At 41.8% G+C, this 17,605-nt stretch overlaps 1 protein-coding gene across 1 annotated transcript in view; it reads right to left on the reverse strand.

Moving 5' to 3' along the window:
- Positions 1 to 2,379: 2,379 nt before the first annotated feature.
- Positions 2,380 to 17,605, reverse strand: part of LOC139700371 (uncharacterized) — a 108,317-nt gene continuing 93,091 nt past the window's right edge. Inside the window, exons 4-5 of the mRNA XM_071599010.1 lie at positions 9,796 to 10,092; positions 2,380 to 8,366 (exon numbers count right to left, since the gene is read on the reverse strand). Coding sequence (XP_071455111.1) covers positions 7,335 to 8,366; positions 9,796 to 10,092 — 1,329 coding nt within the window. The 3' untranslated portion in view covers positions 2,380 to 7,334. The remainder of the gene's footprint in view (positions 8,367 to 9,795; positions 10,093 to 17,605) is intronic.

Consider the following 17,605-nt stretch of genomic DNA (forward strand, 5'->3'; position numbering starts at 1 on the left):
GCTAACAGTTAGAGATAAGGCGGTTAAGGTAACAGTTGACGCAGGAAAGATCCAAGAGAGAAGGAAGGAGTATATAGTATATAGAGTAGGAAGGAGTATATACCTGTAGAAGAACTGTATACTAAAGAACTTCGACCGATACCACCATACCAAGTACTTCCTCGTTTGTTTTCTTCTCCGTCCATTTCACCTTCTCGAATGTTCTCCACAAACACATTTCAAAAGACTCCAGTCTACGTCCATCCTTCTGCTTCAACGACCACGTTTCCGCGCCGTACATAGCTACGCTCCATATCAAAGTTTTTACGAGTCTTTTCTTAACACCCTTACTCAAAGTCCCCGTCATCAACTCCCTCCTCCTTGTGAAAGCCTCTTTGCCAAGCGCAATTCTTCTCCTTACGTCCATACTACTTTGACCGTGTTGGTCCAAAACACTACCGAGATACGTAAACTGTTCTACCTGCTCTAGTTTTTGCCCTCCTATTTTAATGTTAAACTTGGCCTTTTTCTTTCTAGAAAATCGCATAACCTTTGTTTTTTTGTTATTGATTCTCATCCATATCTGTCGCACTGAATTTCCAATTCAGTCAGCAATTCTTGAAACCCCTTGGCTGACTGACAAACTAAAGCTTGGTCATCAGCGAACATAACTGATTTCACGAATTCCACACGTCTCATCTCCCTTTATGCCCTTTCTATCCCATCGTCGAGCATGCCTGGACCGAAGCTATCTTCCTCTACGTCATGTTCTCGTTTTAAGTCTAACCTTATTGGCCCAAGTTCTTTAACATTCAGTTCTACTATGCATTCCTTCCATCTCTCTTGGATATTTCCTGTGTCAACTATTATCTTACCCGCCTTATCTCTAACTGTTAGCATAGATCTTCCATTCTCACTTCCCGAGAAAGATTTAACTTTGCTGTACAGCGCACCGATTTCACCCTTCCTCTGCAAACTTTCCATATCCTTACACTGCGTCTTCCTCCATGCTTCTTTTGCTTTATTTGTTGCCCACCTCAATTTATTGTTTAATTCTTTGCATTTCATTTTGCCTAACTCTGTATTTACATTATTCAATTTTATCCTCTCATCCATCTTGGTAATCATCTCATCCATGATTCACGGTTTCCTTGATCTTTTTCAGCTAACAGTTTCCATAGTTTCTTTAGCCGCCTTCGATGTCCCCTTTTTCTTCGACAGAACTCAACTCTTTACCGTCCTCCCTGGTTTTCTCTACAGCCTGCTGGTGGTACTCCTTTCTTGTCAATCCATTTAATGCCTCTACATTCCATTTCCAAACACGCCGCCCCTGCCTTATCTTTTTGAAACGGACGCCATGCTTCATTAAAACCACATTGTTTACCACCACGTTGATTCTGAGTCGTGTATATTAATAATTGACGTTTTACTGTTTTTCCTTGTTTGATTCTCGGCTTTGATTCAAAGCTTCGGTAGCAATTGCCATACCTTTTCTTCCTGCAATTTCCTGATCACCATTCCTATTTTATTTAGCTCCAAGAAATAATTTAAGCAGTGCAATCAATCTTGGAAAGTAAAAGTTAACTCATTATGAAGAAACTGAAAAGTTTCGATATTTCGTAATAATTTTTATTCAATGACATCATTAAAACAAAATGGAAAGTTTGTCCGAAATGAATTCACTCTGGATTCTCTCCTTGAACGAGATGACTTGAGTATCTTCAGCAATATGAAATATGAGAAAAATAAGTTCGGATTTTTGTAAAATACTAAATTTTACATTTGGAATATTTTATGAATCCCTGTAAGATAATCTTCAGTTTTGCATAAAATTCAAGGCTTGAGTTGACCTGAGAGTTTGTTAACAATTAACATGCAGATTTCGCTATCCATGGGCAAAATGGACGTCACTCATTAGTCAGGTTCCTTGTCAGTATTTCTCTAAATTTAGAGTTGATTCAATCATAACAAGATAACGCTTGTTTGGGCCAGAGCATTTGTAGTACAATATTTACTTTCTCGATTTTTTTAAAACTGTGATAAATATCACTTCGTATCTCTTAAGAAATAACAGGGATCTCTTGCATTACTAGAGACTGTGAAAACAGAGTTTTCGATGGGTCCTTAAATGCCTACATTACCTTACTCGAGTTCTCTTTATGTTTAGATCCTAAAAAAGAAAAAGAACATCCCTTACCTATTGATCCAGGGTGATGTAAGGTTCCGATGTATTTCGCTTAAATCATGAGTCGATAGGATGGCGGTCAGCCTGAGGGAGAAACGTTTTAGTTTTTGTGATAATAGCAAGTGACAATCACAGGATGCCAGAGGAGCACTTGAGATACAGTCAGGGAGGAGGTTGAAGGGTACATTTTATAACTCTAAAAGTAAAACAATGAATTTAGATTTCTATCTTTTTAATAATAATAAAAATACTTCAGAAACCTGTACAGTACAAAGTTACACAGCACATATTATTTGAGCTCGTGCTTTGTTATTTCCAACACAGTTGACTATTTAAAATCCAATTATAGCAATCCTGTCTTATCTTACATAACACAGCCAGTGTAAAGCCTCTCTCAATAAACAGTAAAAATGCACATAAAACACATAATTTAAAACGAATAAATGAAAACAAACACTGTAGAAAATCCTATTCGAACTCAAATTACATCATCTTTCTGATTATTTGGTAATTTTGTATTTGAAATATGAAACTTAAATAGGACACGTTCATTTCTGCCACAATTTTGCTACAGGGGGATTTGGTCAAGAGGAAATGCAGCATTGAGATAACTGATGCCCATCTTATGGGAATAGTATGATTTGTCGAATATTCTACAAGTAATATCAAATTATTTAATTGTCAACATTTTAGGTAACTAATTTTTACATGACGAATAATTATATTGTAAGTAAAAAGATATATTTTAAAATACATCTCCTTACTTACAGAAGCACATACAAAAATAAGGTATAAATGAGCACTGAATAGAAAGTAACCTTCTTGTCATGGGCTGAGGGGCAAACAGCAGGATTCAAAGTCAATTGTGTACACCTTTTGAATAAACTGGCATCTCCTTTTAACTCTTTGGTTGCACGAGCGACTTGATCATCCCTTTATTTGTGCTAGAACTAGACATTTGTCTCCACAGACTAGCCATTGCATTATTATAAATTTCCACGCTTTCTGTATAGTTCACATATTAATAGGGACTATCAATTTGTTGGTATGAGCCATCGCTCTGCCTTACATTCTGTTTGCGACATTTTCATTCCAGTCATAACAATCGAAGAGCACAAGTGCGACAACTAAGTTTAAATTCCGAATCCACACATTGATTTGACAGGAAGGGACGGACGTGGTTTTGATCGAAATTCTGCGTGAGGACTTTACATTCATTTTTGTCCATGTTCACGTAAAAGAATAAATAATCTGATGGCTTCTAGGTATGCGTTGACCTGTACCCGCGGCCCAAACTAAGCTAAAAAGTCCATTACGAGATATGCATGTTGATGATGCTGAAATATTTATAAACTCAAGTGACGAAGCCGATATATTTTATGGCCATTTCACAATTATTTTACCTTCAGCCTCATCTTTTGAAACTACGTGTCATATTTCTTTAAAAAAAGGAATCGCTTCCGATGGCGCGTGTGTTTCCTGGCAATCTTGGAAGCCTTTCATGTGGACAAATACCGCGTATTTGTGCTTTTCGTTTCACCCGCTCGATCGGAAACTTGGTGGAGAACTTCGACCATCGATGCGTCCATCGTTAAAATTTTCAGAAAAATTATTCAAATGTTTTTCCAGTTTTGACAAAATATTTTCCCTACCGGTCTGTTCAGTCCCCTCGCGGCCGCCGCCGAGGCCAATGCATCTGTCATTTCCTCAGCGCCCAACTCACAATCGTTCATTTCCCACCTTAATGACCCAGAACACTCATGGGATTCAATTTCGGATTAATTTGCCTGCAATAATTTGCTATATTTGGTACGAACATTCCACGAGAGGCAACCAGAGATACTAAAGAAACGAAGAATGCAAAGAACACTTCATGATCTTTGGCTTTTTTATTGCTTTTGAGGAACTTACAGAATTGCATTCAAGATATAGTATATCAGGACGATACGCAAGCGGAAGAATGGGTGCCAATATACGCAGTGGACGGAACAAAAAATAATATCCCAAAATATGGAAGAATTCGACGAAATCTTGAACGTCTTGTTTGAAGATATGATTAAAGGCAGTGACGTCTTCGATTGTTCCAGGAGTGCGGATTACAATACAGTCACCTCGGCGGGCGGAAACGATATAAGCAATGTATTCTACAGTTGAATGTGTACTCGTACACTTCATCGAATACGCCATTTTTATCAAGAAAACCTTTCTTCATGAAATCACATTTCAGTGCCCTTTCCCGGAGTCAAATGTCCATTCCCAGCAGTGGAATACTCGGCAGCGCTATATAAACCAATTTAACTTGAAAAATATTGTTTCAAATGCTGTAATTATATAATTTCACAAAAATCAAATTATGTCAGTTGTTTAATAGGAAATATTAAATCCGGTGCAGCTGATACGGTCGTGATGAATTAGTTCGATATATTTTTCTAATTTAAAGGTAAAAAAATATTTTTAGGTACCAATTTTATCAATCTTACTTGGGTAATGACAAATTCCAAGAAAAAACGAATGAAACTGAAATATGTGCGATTACTTTGAGCAAAAAGTATAGCAGTAAGTCGTGGAGTGAATTTTAAGGTTATTAAAGTTTAAACTGACAAATTTTGCCAATCTTTTATTTTCATTAAATGTTAAAATTTCATTATCAGATTTCAGCACCAAAAGCCTCACGGGCGAGTCCGCCACCATGCTTGCTTCGGGGTAGGAACGCCATGGGGTTGAAAGGAGGCCATTCCTCCGCGGGTTATTTTAATATAAGCGTATGCAGTGCGACACGTCAACCTTTGTGTGATCCGGAGGATGAAAAGTTTAAAGTTAGCTATTGCGACTTAAGAAATTTGGCAGATGGCGAGGGATGAAGAAATTTTTACGAAATATGAACGAGATCTCAATTACAATTTACCACTCGGTTAAGAGATGATTTTACAAACATTCTCGCCCGCGAGGGAAGCCGAATTTTATGTTAAAAATACGTCGCTCGGAGGTTGATTCCCGTGACGATTAAGTCCAATTCTAATGACTAGCTTGATTCGTAGCTTTCTTCGATTCTTACGTGGAATGCCCGCAGGATCTATCATAATTTCGTGCATTTTTAACGAGTAAGTGTACAGCTGATGACGCAAAATAAATCAGACGATAGATTAAAGAAAGAATACCAAAAAAAAAGAAAGTGCAGAGATGCATTTTTTCATGTGTACTTTCTTCATTTTTCCCAATTGATGTGATCCAGCGACTTGGGGCGAAGAAGCGACATTCGTCAATGTTGATCACATGATTTAACTTTGGTATGTAAACGAAGAAATTATGCCAGGCAGTTTTGAAAGTAAGTTAGAGCTAAGGTGAAGGAAGTTTCTGCGCACAGATAATAACTAAAATGCCACGGGATAAAATTACCGTCAAAATGCACATATCCAACTGTCAAGATTTTATGTGCACAGTGAAGTTGTTACATGAACAGAAGCTCGAAATTATGCACTATTTAGAGCGGGGAGAGAAATAAGGGTTTTTTTTTGTAAAATAGGATAACTCTTTAAAAAGGTTGGATGTCTAATTATCAGCGTAATAGATCAGAAAAGTGTGGGAAGATGTAGTATGCGTGGAAAGACAACCCATAGAGATGAGTCGAGCGGGCTTTTATGTGAATACAAACTTTGATTCCAATCTCGTGGGAACTTGCATAATTTAGAAGATAGGGCATCAACAACTTATAAGAACGAGTCATAATTACAGGGCTGAATATTCCGACAGGAAAAAGTAGTGCAAAATTTTCAGTCGTAAAATAAGTTCATTTTAACAATGAATTAACACGTTTATGAGGCAAAATGATTAGAACAGGAGAGAAAAAGTAGTAAATTATGCAAGCCTAGTGTTACTGTAATACTAAAATAAACGTAGGCATCAATTATGCAAGCTACTGTTTAGGCAATTTCATCGCCACCGTTGAAGAAGAGGTGAAACTACTTGCCATAAAATCAAACCACAGATTAGCAATGGATACATTTGAAATCGAATAAGACGTAATGGCTGTCCGAAAGGTGTAATCGCTAATAAGAGTAAAACCGATTTTCTTGTTTACCCCAAAGAAATCAAACCAATCCCTCTGACGAAATGAAGAACGTTCTCTTAGTGTCTAAGAGTATCTTAGTTTTGTCCTCCACCTCAACTTTGTAAAGGAATGGTCGTGGGAAAAGTACATTCAGATAGAGTAAGTCATTGAATCATATTTTTACCGAAATATTATTAGGAATGGAAAAGCTTTTGAGCCGGACAAGAAGCTAAATTAAACTTTCAGTGCGTGGGTTTTTACAGCGTTTTAAAAGCGTCGAAGACTATATGCTCATGAATAAAATTTAACATGTTTAACATAAACTATATCCAGCTTTAGCCTCAATGAATAACATCTTCTGTACAATTATTACAATAATTGAAACGTTTCAGGAGAATCCAACGGTCAAAATTACACCGAGCGGTTTTCAATCAGGTACTCATCGAAATTACCTCAGGCAAACTTAAAAAAAAACTCTACAAAGAACAACTGAGGAATTTTCAAACGTTAAAAATCATCAAAAAGGCGTTATCTAGATTTAATCTGCCAACAACCCAAGGCAGAAACACGTTAAATACGTAGGATGATGATGATTCTATCGCACCAACAAAACTTTACAAACACATTTAGGATAAAAACAAGTATTATAACACACGGTGAAGACTCAACGAAAACCTCTGCACTTCTTCTAAACGTAATATGCAGTGCATTGCGCTTCCAATCGAAGGTATATTTGTCTCGTCTCTTGCTTGGGGGCTTTCTGCTGCCTTTCAAGGCCATGACTCTCATTTCCCCATCAGGATACGTTCCCTGTTCCCCTCGTCCCGACCAAGCAACCTTGTCGGATTTCTTCGCGCCGGTGCACTCTTGCGTTGATAAACAAAACAAACTCGTCTTATCCTCTGTGCAAAATCAGCCTATTACAGCTAATATTTTGTAAAAATAATGTTATTATGTACAAAAAGCCTTCCGCTCCAACTCGGGACGCGAACCGTGATCCCAACTGCAAAATGGCAGAAAGACGCCGTGAGGAGAGCAGGTCACCTCGGATGAGCAGTCCCTCACTGCGACAACTCCATTCTCCGCAGGGAGGGAGGGAGAGTGGTCGACGGAGGTCACTCTTTAGAACTCCTCCTCCTCCCCCTCTTCCCTATCCTCCCTCTTCCTTCCGGACTCCTCGGCGGGCGACCCCGGAGACGGGTTGTCGTGGTAGCTCATCTCCGTGCCGTCCCTGGCGGGGCGCAGGCTGTGGGGCGCCACCTCCAGCGTCGGATCCGCGCCGCCCACCCTCGCCTCCGCGCCCCCGGCTAGGGGGCTCGCCAGGACTCTCCGGAGCATCGCCGGGTCCACCCTCACCCTCGCCCCTTCGCCGTCCAGCCTCTTGGCCGCCGCCCCGTCCGACGCCCCGCCGACGTCCGAGGACTCGGCGCTCATGGGCGCCACCAGCCGGCCCAGGAGGGTCCTCAGCTTCTCCTCGCCCTCGGGGCCGCCCCACTCGGCGTCCCCGACCAGCGTCTCCCCGAGGTCCACCCTCCTGCCCGCCGCACCCGACCCCGAGCCCCCGGACGACGAGGCCTTCCTCTCGATGAGATCCATCAGGTCGGGGACCTCGTGACCCGGCTTGCTCTTCGGGTGGGAGGGCGGGGCGGGGTCAGCGGGGTGCGCGGGCGGGGCCGGGTCCGAGAGGGATGAGGCGGGCGGCTGGGGGAACTCCGGTGACTCCGGGTGCTGCTGCTGGGGTTGCTGCTGCCGGTGGTGGTGATGGTGGTGGTGGTGATGGAGGTGGTGCCGATTGGGGGCGGCGGGGAGGATGGGGTGGTCGTCCGATGCCGGGTGCGGGTCCTCGTCCGGGTCGAGGGCGTGGGCGGCCTGTAGGAGGTCCTCGGACGCGCCATGGTGCGGCTCCGGGTGGAGGCCGTCAGGGTGGAGGGAGGCGAAGGAGGCGGAGTGGTGGCGGAGGGAAGGTGCGGGCGGCGCCGGGCCGTGGTGCTGGGTGTCGGGGGCGGCGTCGCAGGCACTGCAGCTGCAGTTGGTGATCACCTGCACCCGGCGCACCACCGTGGAGCGGACCTTCGGAGTCGCGCCCTTGGTTCCTCCGCTGCCCAAAGTCATGTCTTCCTCGGGGCCGCCACCACCGGTGCACTCGAGAGTCACCTGGTGAAGGAAACGAGAAAATCTCAATGTCGGATTTGGATCAGCAATCTAAACTGACTGGGGCGGAAGTTTGATGTGTCCTCCAAAGGACTCCGTAATGAATCTTGATTTATACTTCCAATTACTTCCAGGGTGCCCATTATAATCTAAGGCAATAGCCTTGGGAATAAAATTACTCCTCGCCTGTTAAACTGTATTTATTTATTGATACGAGAGGGATTCTTAAATTCCCTCGCCATAAAATTTGAGTCAGTAACTGTTCCAGGTACAATGCTGCTAAATGGATGAGAAAACTTCTAAATTAATCTAAACACTTGGGAACTATTATTCTATGAGAATTACATCTATTCGGCCGATCGCAGCTTCAGCAACCACAGTGCCCTAAATTTGATTGCAGTGATTGCATTCACATCATATTCACTTGACATTATGAAGGCAAGCGATTCTTTCTCGTCTCCGTCACTTAGCCATAATAATAACGCAGTAATATTGATTCCGCTTGCGACTTTACGGCTGATTTATATAACATTTTCTGTTCGGCTAGACACGAGTCAGATCCCTCCCATAAAATCATGCAATAAGATTCGGCAATGATTTTATCATCTATAGAAGACAGGTACTGCTAGGCGCAGTTGGCAATGTAGATATCATTCAAGGACTACCGAGAAAGTAAAACACTGAAATACCCAAATAAAATTGAAAATACGATCGCAGAATTAGAATGAAAAGTAGTGTGAGTTTTCTAAAATTAACTGCTAGCAGCAATAATGGGAGTACTAATAGGAAAACGTTAATTATTAATGCTCGTCCATACTTCTCCGGCAAAAACCCGTGGACCGCGGAACTACATAAAGGTTTCACGTCGTGAATACCTGGAAACCACATTGCTCACCAACACTTGTTACTCGTGAAGCACTGGTTAGCAGGCATTGTGATGAGAAGCGACAGACTTTGAATGGTCAGTGAAGGTCTTATTATTAGAAATTCGATCTTAAAGAAAGATAAAACTAGAAATCGGATCCAATTTAAGGTGACAACGGTCATCAAAATAGAAATGGTAAATCATTCGTTCGTTTGAACTCGGATATAGGAACTGTGAACACGCTAGGACGTGTGTCCAAAACACACACATTATATAGTCTTGGGTGCCGAAAACGTTTCCCTAGTCCTAAAAAGGTTTTTTTTATAGAAAAGAGGATTGTTTCACAGTTGCAGTGTTACTAATGGTAGCAGCATTGTCTTTCATTTTTATTTCTTTAATGATTCAGAAAGCACCCTGACTCGTTACTGATAAGAGCAGTCAAATGCGTGGAGAAGAATTTTCGCAGGATAACAGCTCACTGAAACACCCAGTTGATGTCTAAGTTTGGAGTTTTGAAAGGCTTGAAGCGGCTGGATCGGCCGCGCGCCCTCTCCCGGCGTCTCTCACCTCCTTCCACTGCACGGCCGACGGCTGGCAGGAGTCGCAATACGGCTTGATGGCATCACCCGGCGAGGAGGGAAGCGTCCTCGGGATCGTGTACGAAAAGCACGCGCCCACGCACACGTGGTTGTCTATCTCGACGGATTCGCAGTCCCCGGGACCTTCGCCCGCCCCTCGGTCTCCGCTGCCCCCGTCGCCGCCTCCGCCCCCGGCGCCCGCACCCACCACGCCCCCGACCACCTGCTTGATGGGCGTGGTCTTGCACCAGGAGTGCTTGTCCGGATACAGGACTATGTTGTGCACCTGCGAAAGGAAGAAGGGAAAAAAAGGAAGATTGAAGGGAACTGCGGGAACAAAAATGATCTGCAATGGGAAAGAGCAATCAATCAATCCTTTGGGTAGTGAGAGTGGCGGAGCACTTCCAAAACCCATTGCTTTAGTTTGTTGGCGACGAGAGAAGAAGAAACAGAAACAGGTGAGTCAGTGAGTATTAATCCGAACCAAATTGAGTCAACTGGGTCCATTTAAGACATTGGCATTAATAGTTTGCGATGCATATAAGCATGAATGCCAAAGTATGCAAAGAGACACTCAAACCAAAATATTATCATGCAAGACAAAGTAATAAAAAAGGCAAAGGCTCAAGCCATAAGGAAAACACTCGTGAAGATGGTATTGCTCACGTGGAAAAATGCCCCAAGAGAAAACACTGTGGAAGAGCCAGTGGGTTGCTCTGGGAGCCCCCTCATACGGCCAACGCACGAGATTGAAAGCGTCTTAAGCGGTGTCCGATAGGATTGAAATTTAGGGATGAGAAAACCCCCGCGAGAACATCCGTAATTTTTAATTCACGTTCTGAAGACCAACTGGCCGATTTAAGAGATGCCTGCCTCCCCTGGCCAAAACGTTGCGCCGAAGACTGCTTTACTATTCCAGCAAAATGGATTATTTGTTCGTAACATTTATGGCAAAACCATTTATGGTCTATGAAAAACATTGAAAATTATAACATCAACTGATAAACAGGGATCTGTTATTGGTATGGAAAATTAAGCCGAATATATCACAGGTTTAAAAAATTAATATGCCATATATACGTAAATTAATTCGCCTTCCAATGAAAAATGTATTCAAAGTATGTATTGCAAACGATTTCTTGCATTTAAACAAAACTTTAGAAAAGAGGAAAAGCGATTGTAAATTTGATGGCTCACAGAAACTTTTCATATCATGTATTTCAATCTACTATTAAAAATAATATCCTTCGATGCTATTTTTTATGTGTTTATCGTCACGGCAATCATCGCAATAGGTAAAGGTGCACAAAAAGCCGTGTGTGCGTATACAGCAAGAAGAGACAGGCATCCAGAGTTTTTCGGGAAACACTTGCAGGGAAGAATGATTGCCTGATAAAGGCACGGGCATCAGGGAATGCAAAAGCATTTTTGCACATACATTGCGATGATGATTGCACATGGAAAATTCAAAGCGGGCAATTTTCAAATAATTTCGGGATGGACAAGTGGAAGCATGTGTAGCATTTAAGGAAAGCGGGATGAGCCGACGGTGGTAAATAGTACACAGAAAACAGAATAAACCTAGCGACAATGGCTTCCTATCAGATGAATCACCTACTAGACGCAGAGAGCACCAGGCTAAACAAGAAAGCCAACGGTTAACTATATATATATATATATATATATATATAGTTAACCGTTTCCTATATATATATATATATATATATATACCTATATATATATATATATATATATATATATACATATGTGTATATATATAAACATATATATATATATATATATACACATATGTATACATATTTGTACGTATACACTTATGTGAAAGTCTCATGGATATAAATAATAATGTATGCGAAGTTAGCACTAGTGGACAAAGACAAAAACACACAAAAAAGAAAGGAAACATATCTTTCCGAATTTTCGGTGGTCCGAGCCACCTTTCTCAAGGAAAAGAAGGAGGGAACTCCTTCTTTCTCTTCCTTGAGAAAAGTGGCTTGGACCACCGAAAATTCGAAAACGTATGAGTTTCTTTTCTTACTCGAAGAAGAAGAGAAAAACCAATTGGTCTCAGAAGTATGCTGAATATCGTAACGGGAGGAAGAACATTGAGGGGAGAACTTCGGGGGAATCAGGATGGCAGACGTCGGCTGAGGAGTAGTGAAGGAGGCATTGGAGTCATAAACCGATCTTCGTACACAAAACCTCCGTTGATGATACGTACGTACAGTGCATGACCGGTGGCTGCTACTGGTTGCTTCTTATTCGACAAATCAATGCAAGCGGTTGAATACACTGTCGAGGTTTTTGACAACAGATTTCTCAGTCTCGCTATGAATCATTTAAATTTGCGCACAACTGTCATGATGAAATTTATAAAAGTTGATTTACCATCGAATAATTTAAGGGGCAAGCTTGAATCACAATTCTAATAAAAGCGGGAATATTTCATAAGTATTTCAAGTGCTTCATATGGCCCTAAGATTTTTAAATAAGGGAATCGAAGTTTTTTTCCAAACGACCAAATCAGAGGCGGATATGCTTGAGGATCACTTTGGAAATAACATGCATGGAAAATGACTTAAGTATAAAGATGAGAAGAAAGTTGCATAGTTTAAATATTACATGTAAGAATGCACGAACAGAAATCAGCGCGAAAATATTTGCAGTACGCTCAGGAAAATGAAGAAATTCTATTTTAAAGCAATATCATTTACATTTGTTGGGTATTTAACTTCCCCAAGTAATACAGCTAAATATTAGCTCGCCGATCGAATAATATATTTTAACTTTCGCTTTGTTGGAGACAAAATTTTGAAGATATGGCGGGAAACCTTGAATGTAGGGTCATATTACGAATAATGCCATAATTCCAGTGAATTTTACCCAGGGACGTCTCAGGGAATTTTCCGTCGCATGAAAGGATCGTCAACAAACATCAATCATCTTATGGCATCCTTTTCTGCAGTTATTTACATTGCAAGGAGAGCTTTAATTAAGAATTGGGTGAGTCAGGGAAAGTCATAAACAAGGATTAAGGTTGAATTGTCCATTGAAATAATTTTAAGGGAAATTGATAAAGGAGGAGGGAGTTGATGAGAGGGACCTTGAGTCAGGATTTTAAGAAAAGGGCCCGTAAAAACTTTGACACGGAGGTTATATTTGCGCGGCTCGGTTACGTGATCATTGATGTAGGATAATAGGCGTAGATTGGAGGCTTTTGAAATTTGGGTGTAGAGAAGGTGACATGGACAGAGAAGAAAACAAATGAGGAAGTACTTGATAAGGTGGGCTAAGATAGGGGTTTGTTGGGAGAAATCCTATGGAGGCAGGAAAAATGGATGAAGGGCGTATTGACCGGCAGTGGGATGTTGAAGACTGTAATAGAGGGGAGAATGTTAGGCAAACGAGGAAAGGGAAGGAACAGGATAGGGGTGTTGGACGGGATGAAGGGAGGAAGAAAGTACTCAGAGATGAAGAGGGACCTGATGTAGAGTAGAATACTGTATTTTGTGTTTTGTTAGGAGTCACAAATTATTTATTTGGTAGTTGTGTCCATCCCAAAACCTACATTAACTGGCAAATTATCAATAATCACAATAATAGCATTGAAAATCGGCGTTCGATATTTTTCGCAAAATTGCAAGAGAGTAATTCGTAAGATTTAAAAAATCATGAGCCACTGCTATTCACATGACAATCCAAAAAAGAAAATTTAATCTCTTAGAATAAGAGTGGAACCGCCCGATTCCCTGCCAGCGCGGGAATATTCGCTCCACTTGAATATTATGTGCGACTGGCAATCGGGCTAAAATATTCACTTGTTAACTCCTACCTATCCCTTAATCTGATCAGATTCTCCTGGAAAGTAATGAAATTAAATCGGGAACTGTGGTGTACAACAAACTGGCTAATGCATCGTCAAAACATGGCCAATGCATGCACGCCTTTCAAATCATGCAAACTTATCTTTGAGAATTTCACATGCATTTTAAATAAAAGCAAGCCTGAGAAATGTTCTCTCTTGTTACTGGGTGTTCCATTCAGTGCAAAATATTATATTCTAAAAGGTGCAACTAAATAATAAGGTTGACTTATTTGATAACTTTTCAACATGAAAATTTTTGGATTCTCACCGCGTAAGAAGCTTCAACATTGGGAGGGAAATGCAGAAGGAATGAGGAATGTTGGTTCCGAACGCCTCGGGAAATCTGAGCAGGCGTAATGTGCCTTTTCGATTAAAATGAAAAATTTTCCATAGCAATCGAATTTATTCGTAAACACTGGTGCGTTTTTGAAACTTGGCTCAAGGCCATGGGATTCAAAGGTTCCGCGATAGAAGTCCGGCATTTTTCCCTCGGCCGCACCCCCACCCTTACTTAGGACCAAATAGGATTAGAGGAAGCGCAAATAAGATCAGCGCTTAATACCATTTCTGCGTCGCGAACACAACGGACAGATTCTCAAAACGGACACTACCTCGACGGGAATTGCTTTCCGCATTCGTTGACTTCTTTGCGTCCAAGCCGAGTCGATAATCGACGGACGTGAATTGAAGCTTACTTCCCGGGAGCTCATTTTTCACTTCCGCATACGAATCTTCATTTTCATGCTCTTCCACACTCCAGAGACGAGGGGAAATGAAAATCCGTGCAACACGAATTATTATTACCGATCTGCAAAAGCTTAACTATACATGTATGAATGACTACTGAACGAACAGTCGACTGTATCAAGTTATGAGCACTGTGGCATTCGTGACACAGAGGTCAGGCCTAGCAATAGCACTTTCTCGAAAGGCAAAGCAAACGAGAAATGGAGAAGAGTCACATTTTTTAGCCGGTGAATACCAGGAGAATTACTTGGAATTAAAATCTTACACATGAGCCAAGTGCAGGTACATCGAGAAAGTTCACATCGGTACAATTCGAACCTAGAGTCAGGGAACTCCACGAGTATTTTTCTTCGTGTTTTCAAGCTAAAAAGTTATTTTTTTTAACTTCACGAATAGTTGCTATTTGAGGTTTGAAATAATGGGCTCGGCGGGTCCAGGCGCTCTGAGACTCCAGCTGACTCCGACGGGCGACAGATCCTGGATAGAACTTCCCTGACTCTCACGCGGGGGTGAATTGGACATTAACTCGGAGCGGGGTCAGTGCGGTCGAACTGGCACGGGGTTAGCGCGAAAGAGTCACGCTCCGGATTCGGCTGAACGTGGACGGTGGGATCGAACATAGATGGCGCGGAGGAAGAAGTGCCCTGGGCTCGCTCGTATTTTGAATACTTCAGGCCTGAGATCGATATTATGAATCGAGGCTCACGTTTCGCTGAAAATGACCCTTGGTGAACTAATTCGAGGAGCCGGATGACCTTTAAGAATCTCTGCAGAAGGTGAAAGTGCAGACAAAATTGGAGATGGGGAAAGGACAGAGAAAAGAAGACATGAAACAAGGGAGAAACTTTATAATATGAGACAAGTGTAGGTAAGTTGATTCTTCACGTGAAGTAAGCACAAAATGTTTGCTGTTTACAAACGGCCGCTTCTTCTGCGTTTTCGGGTTTTGCGGGAGAACAGTGCCGTCTCCAAATAACCAACAGATCGCACGTTGGAATACCATTGCATCCTACGTTTCTTTCCGCGATTTCACATTTTGTAACTTGGCCCGAGCCCAACTCATCGGTCGCAGAGCCCAAGACGAAAACGGAGAGAAAAAATAAATGGGAAGAGTCAAGGAGAATCGAGCGCAAGGAAACAAAATGATGCCGGTAGTGAATAGTATTAGGATAACGATAATGGGAGACGTGACTCGAGTAACTACGAAGGAGGCACTTGCGAGAGCTTTCGCAAACAAATGCTCGCACTTCTAACGGATGATGACGAATCTGGCTTTGATGCCAGACAAGATGCACTGCAAAACAAGCTCTTCTACGAGAACATACGAGTAATTCCTAAGTTCTTTCAAGCTAACATACTGCACAGCTGTAGACGACGAGAAGTTTTTTGTTCCCTTGATTTAAATGACGCGTTCGAGTGAACTTATCGGCGGGCATGATAGCGAACTACTCATATTGAACATCAAATACTCGTAGATTTCATCCCGAATTTATCGGCGACAAAAAAATAATGGTGATGAGGTTATCAATCTTCTGGCTATTTAATGCATTCTCACATTTCTGCCATAATTATGAATAGTGTCCACCTTCACTGAACGGGCTTGAAATAAGAATCTTTTAAAAATTACTCTGGAGATTATAATTTGAATACCTGTTTAAAAAAGTCATTTGAATGAGACTCTCAACAATCAACGATTCTTCATTTGAACTTCGACTGATCGCGCATGTAACTGGTGTCTGTCCCAGCATAAATAGCCCCTTCTGGACTTAACGACAAACCTTCGCCTTCGGGCGCTGAACGCAGGCAAGATTTCCGACGATTCAGTGAGAAGCCACCGCTGAGGCCTCAGACCTTGTGAATCACGGAGGCGGTGAAAATTTATGTCTGTTTTCGAGTAAATAAAGGAGGAAAAACATGCTGCATGACAATAAAAAGCAGTTTTGAAAGAGCCTGAAAGAGAAAACCACAGAAGGTCAAATGGAAGCTTTCTTTGGACGTAAATTTTGCCTTTGAGCTTCACGCCATCGTTAAATTCGATAAAGGCGAGGGGAGGCGTCGCTGGAATGGGAGGGACGGGACGGAACCAAAGCTAACTTTCCATTCGCTTCAACTTGTGAAATGCAAGACAACCCACGGTAAGCTGGCGAATGAATAACATTAATAAATGTATGCTCAACGTTAATGAACCATTTCTGAATTCTGAAACTTACTTTTAGATTGACATAACCACGGAATAACTTGCGCAGTGGTTGGATATGCTAACATCATTCTCAAAACCCAAAATCCGCTCAACTATGGAGAGAACAGATTAGGTTGGCATGTAAAAGAGGAAGTCGTCTCGCCCTAAGACCTACGTTATGTGAATTTCATGTATTTAAGGAAGAAGGGCCCTATTGCGCACGAGGAAGCAGCCGTGGAGTTCGGGTGCCCCACGACGCTAGATTATCGAGAGGCGTCTCCCGGATTTGAACCAGAGGACCACCAATTAATTGCCGAACGCTCCACAGACTCGACAACCACGCCATACATTAGGCGAGTAAAATCCACAAAAGTATAATGCAATAATTTTGGGGATATTTACGTGTTAGCCGCAATAGTGTGATTTACCCCAGGGAATAATTAAATTCCAAGAAACTGCTTAAGATGCCGCAACAGTAACTTTTAACGGAGGCATCCGCTAATTTTCATCACAATGCAACAATTTCAGAGTATCAAAATCATTCGCCTTGACCGGGATTCGAACCCGAATCCCTCGATATCAGGCCGAGTGCTTTAGCCAGTTGATGGACTATCGAGGCGTCCTCTTAAAACTCTGAAATGTATCTTTTCTTAAACTCTGAAATAAGTAAATAATTTCATCCCTCCGCGCATTTGTCTTTTGAAGAACTAGAGATCGCGGTAACGGGAGTATGCAGAGCATCGTTGTGAAGAGTTGAAAATATGGAAGAAATGAGTTTTGAACCGCACTTTCGACATGGTAAACATTTCTTCTCTCATTTAGATTTTAGTTAATTAGGCTCGGAACCATCTAGTTTCCAGTTTATGGGTCAGTCAAGGTATGAATTACACAAATTTTGAAAGCGGTCGGTATTCGTTTAAAAAAGCACATGCGGATCAGAGATGAAGGAACGAGAAAGATCATCTTCAACGAAAAAATGCTACGGCT

Source organism: Hetaerina americana, unplaced genomic scaffold, assembly GCF_022747635.1.
Source record: "Hetaerina americana unplaced genomic scaffold, ioHetAmer1.1.p SCAF_10, whole genome shotgun sequence".
Classification (NCBI taxonomy): Eukaryota; Metazoa; Arthropoda; class Insecta; order Odonata; family Calopterygidae; genus Hetaerina; species Hetaerina americana.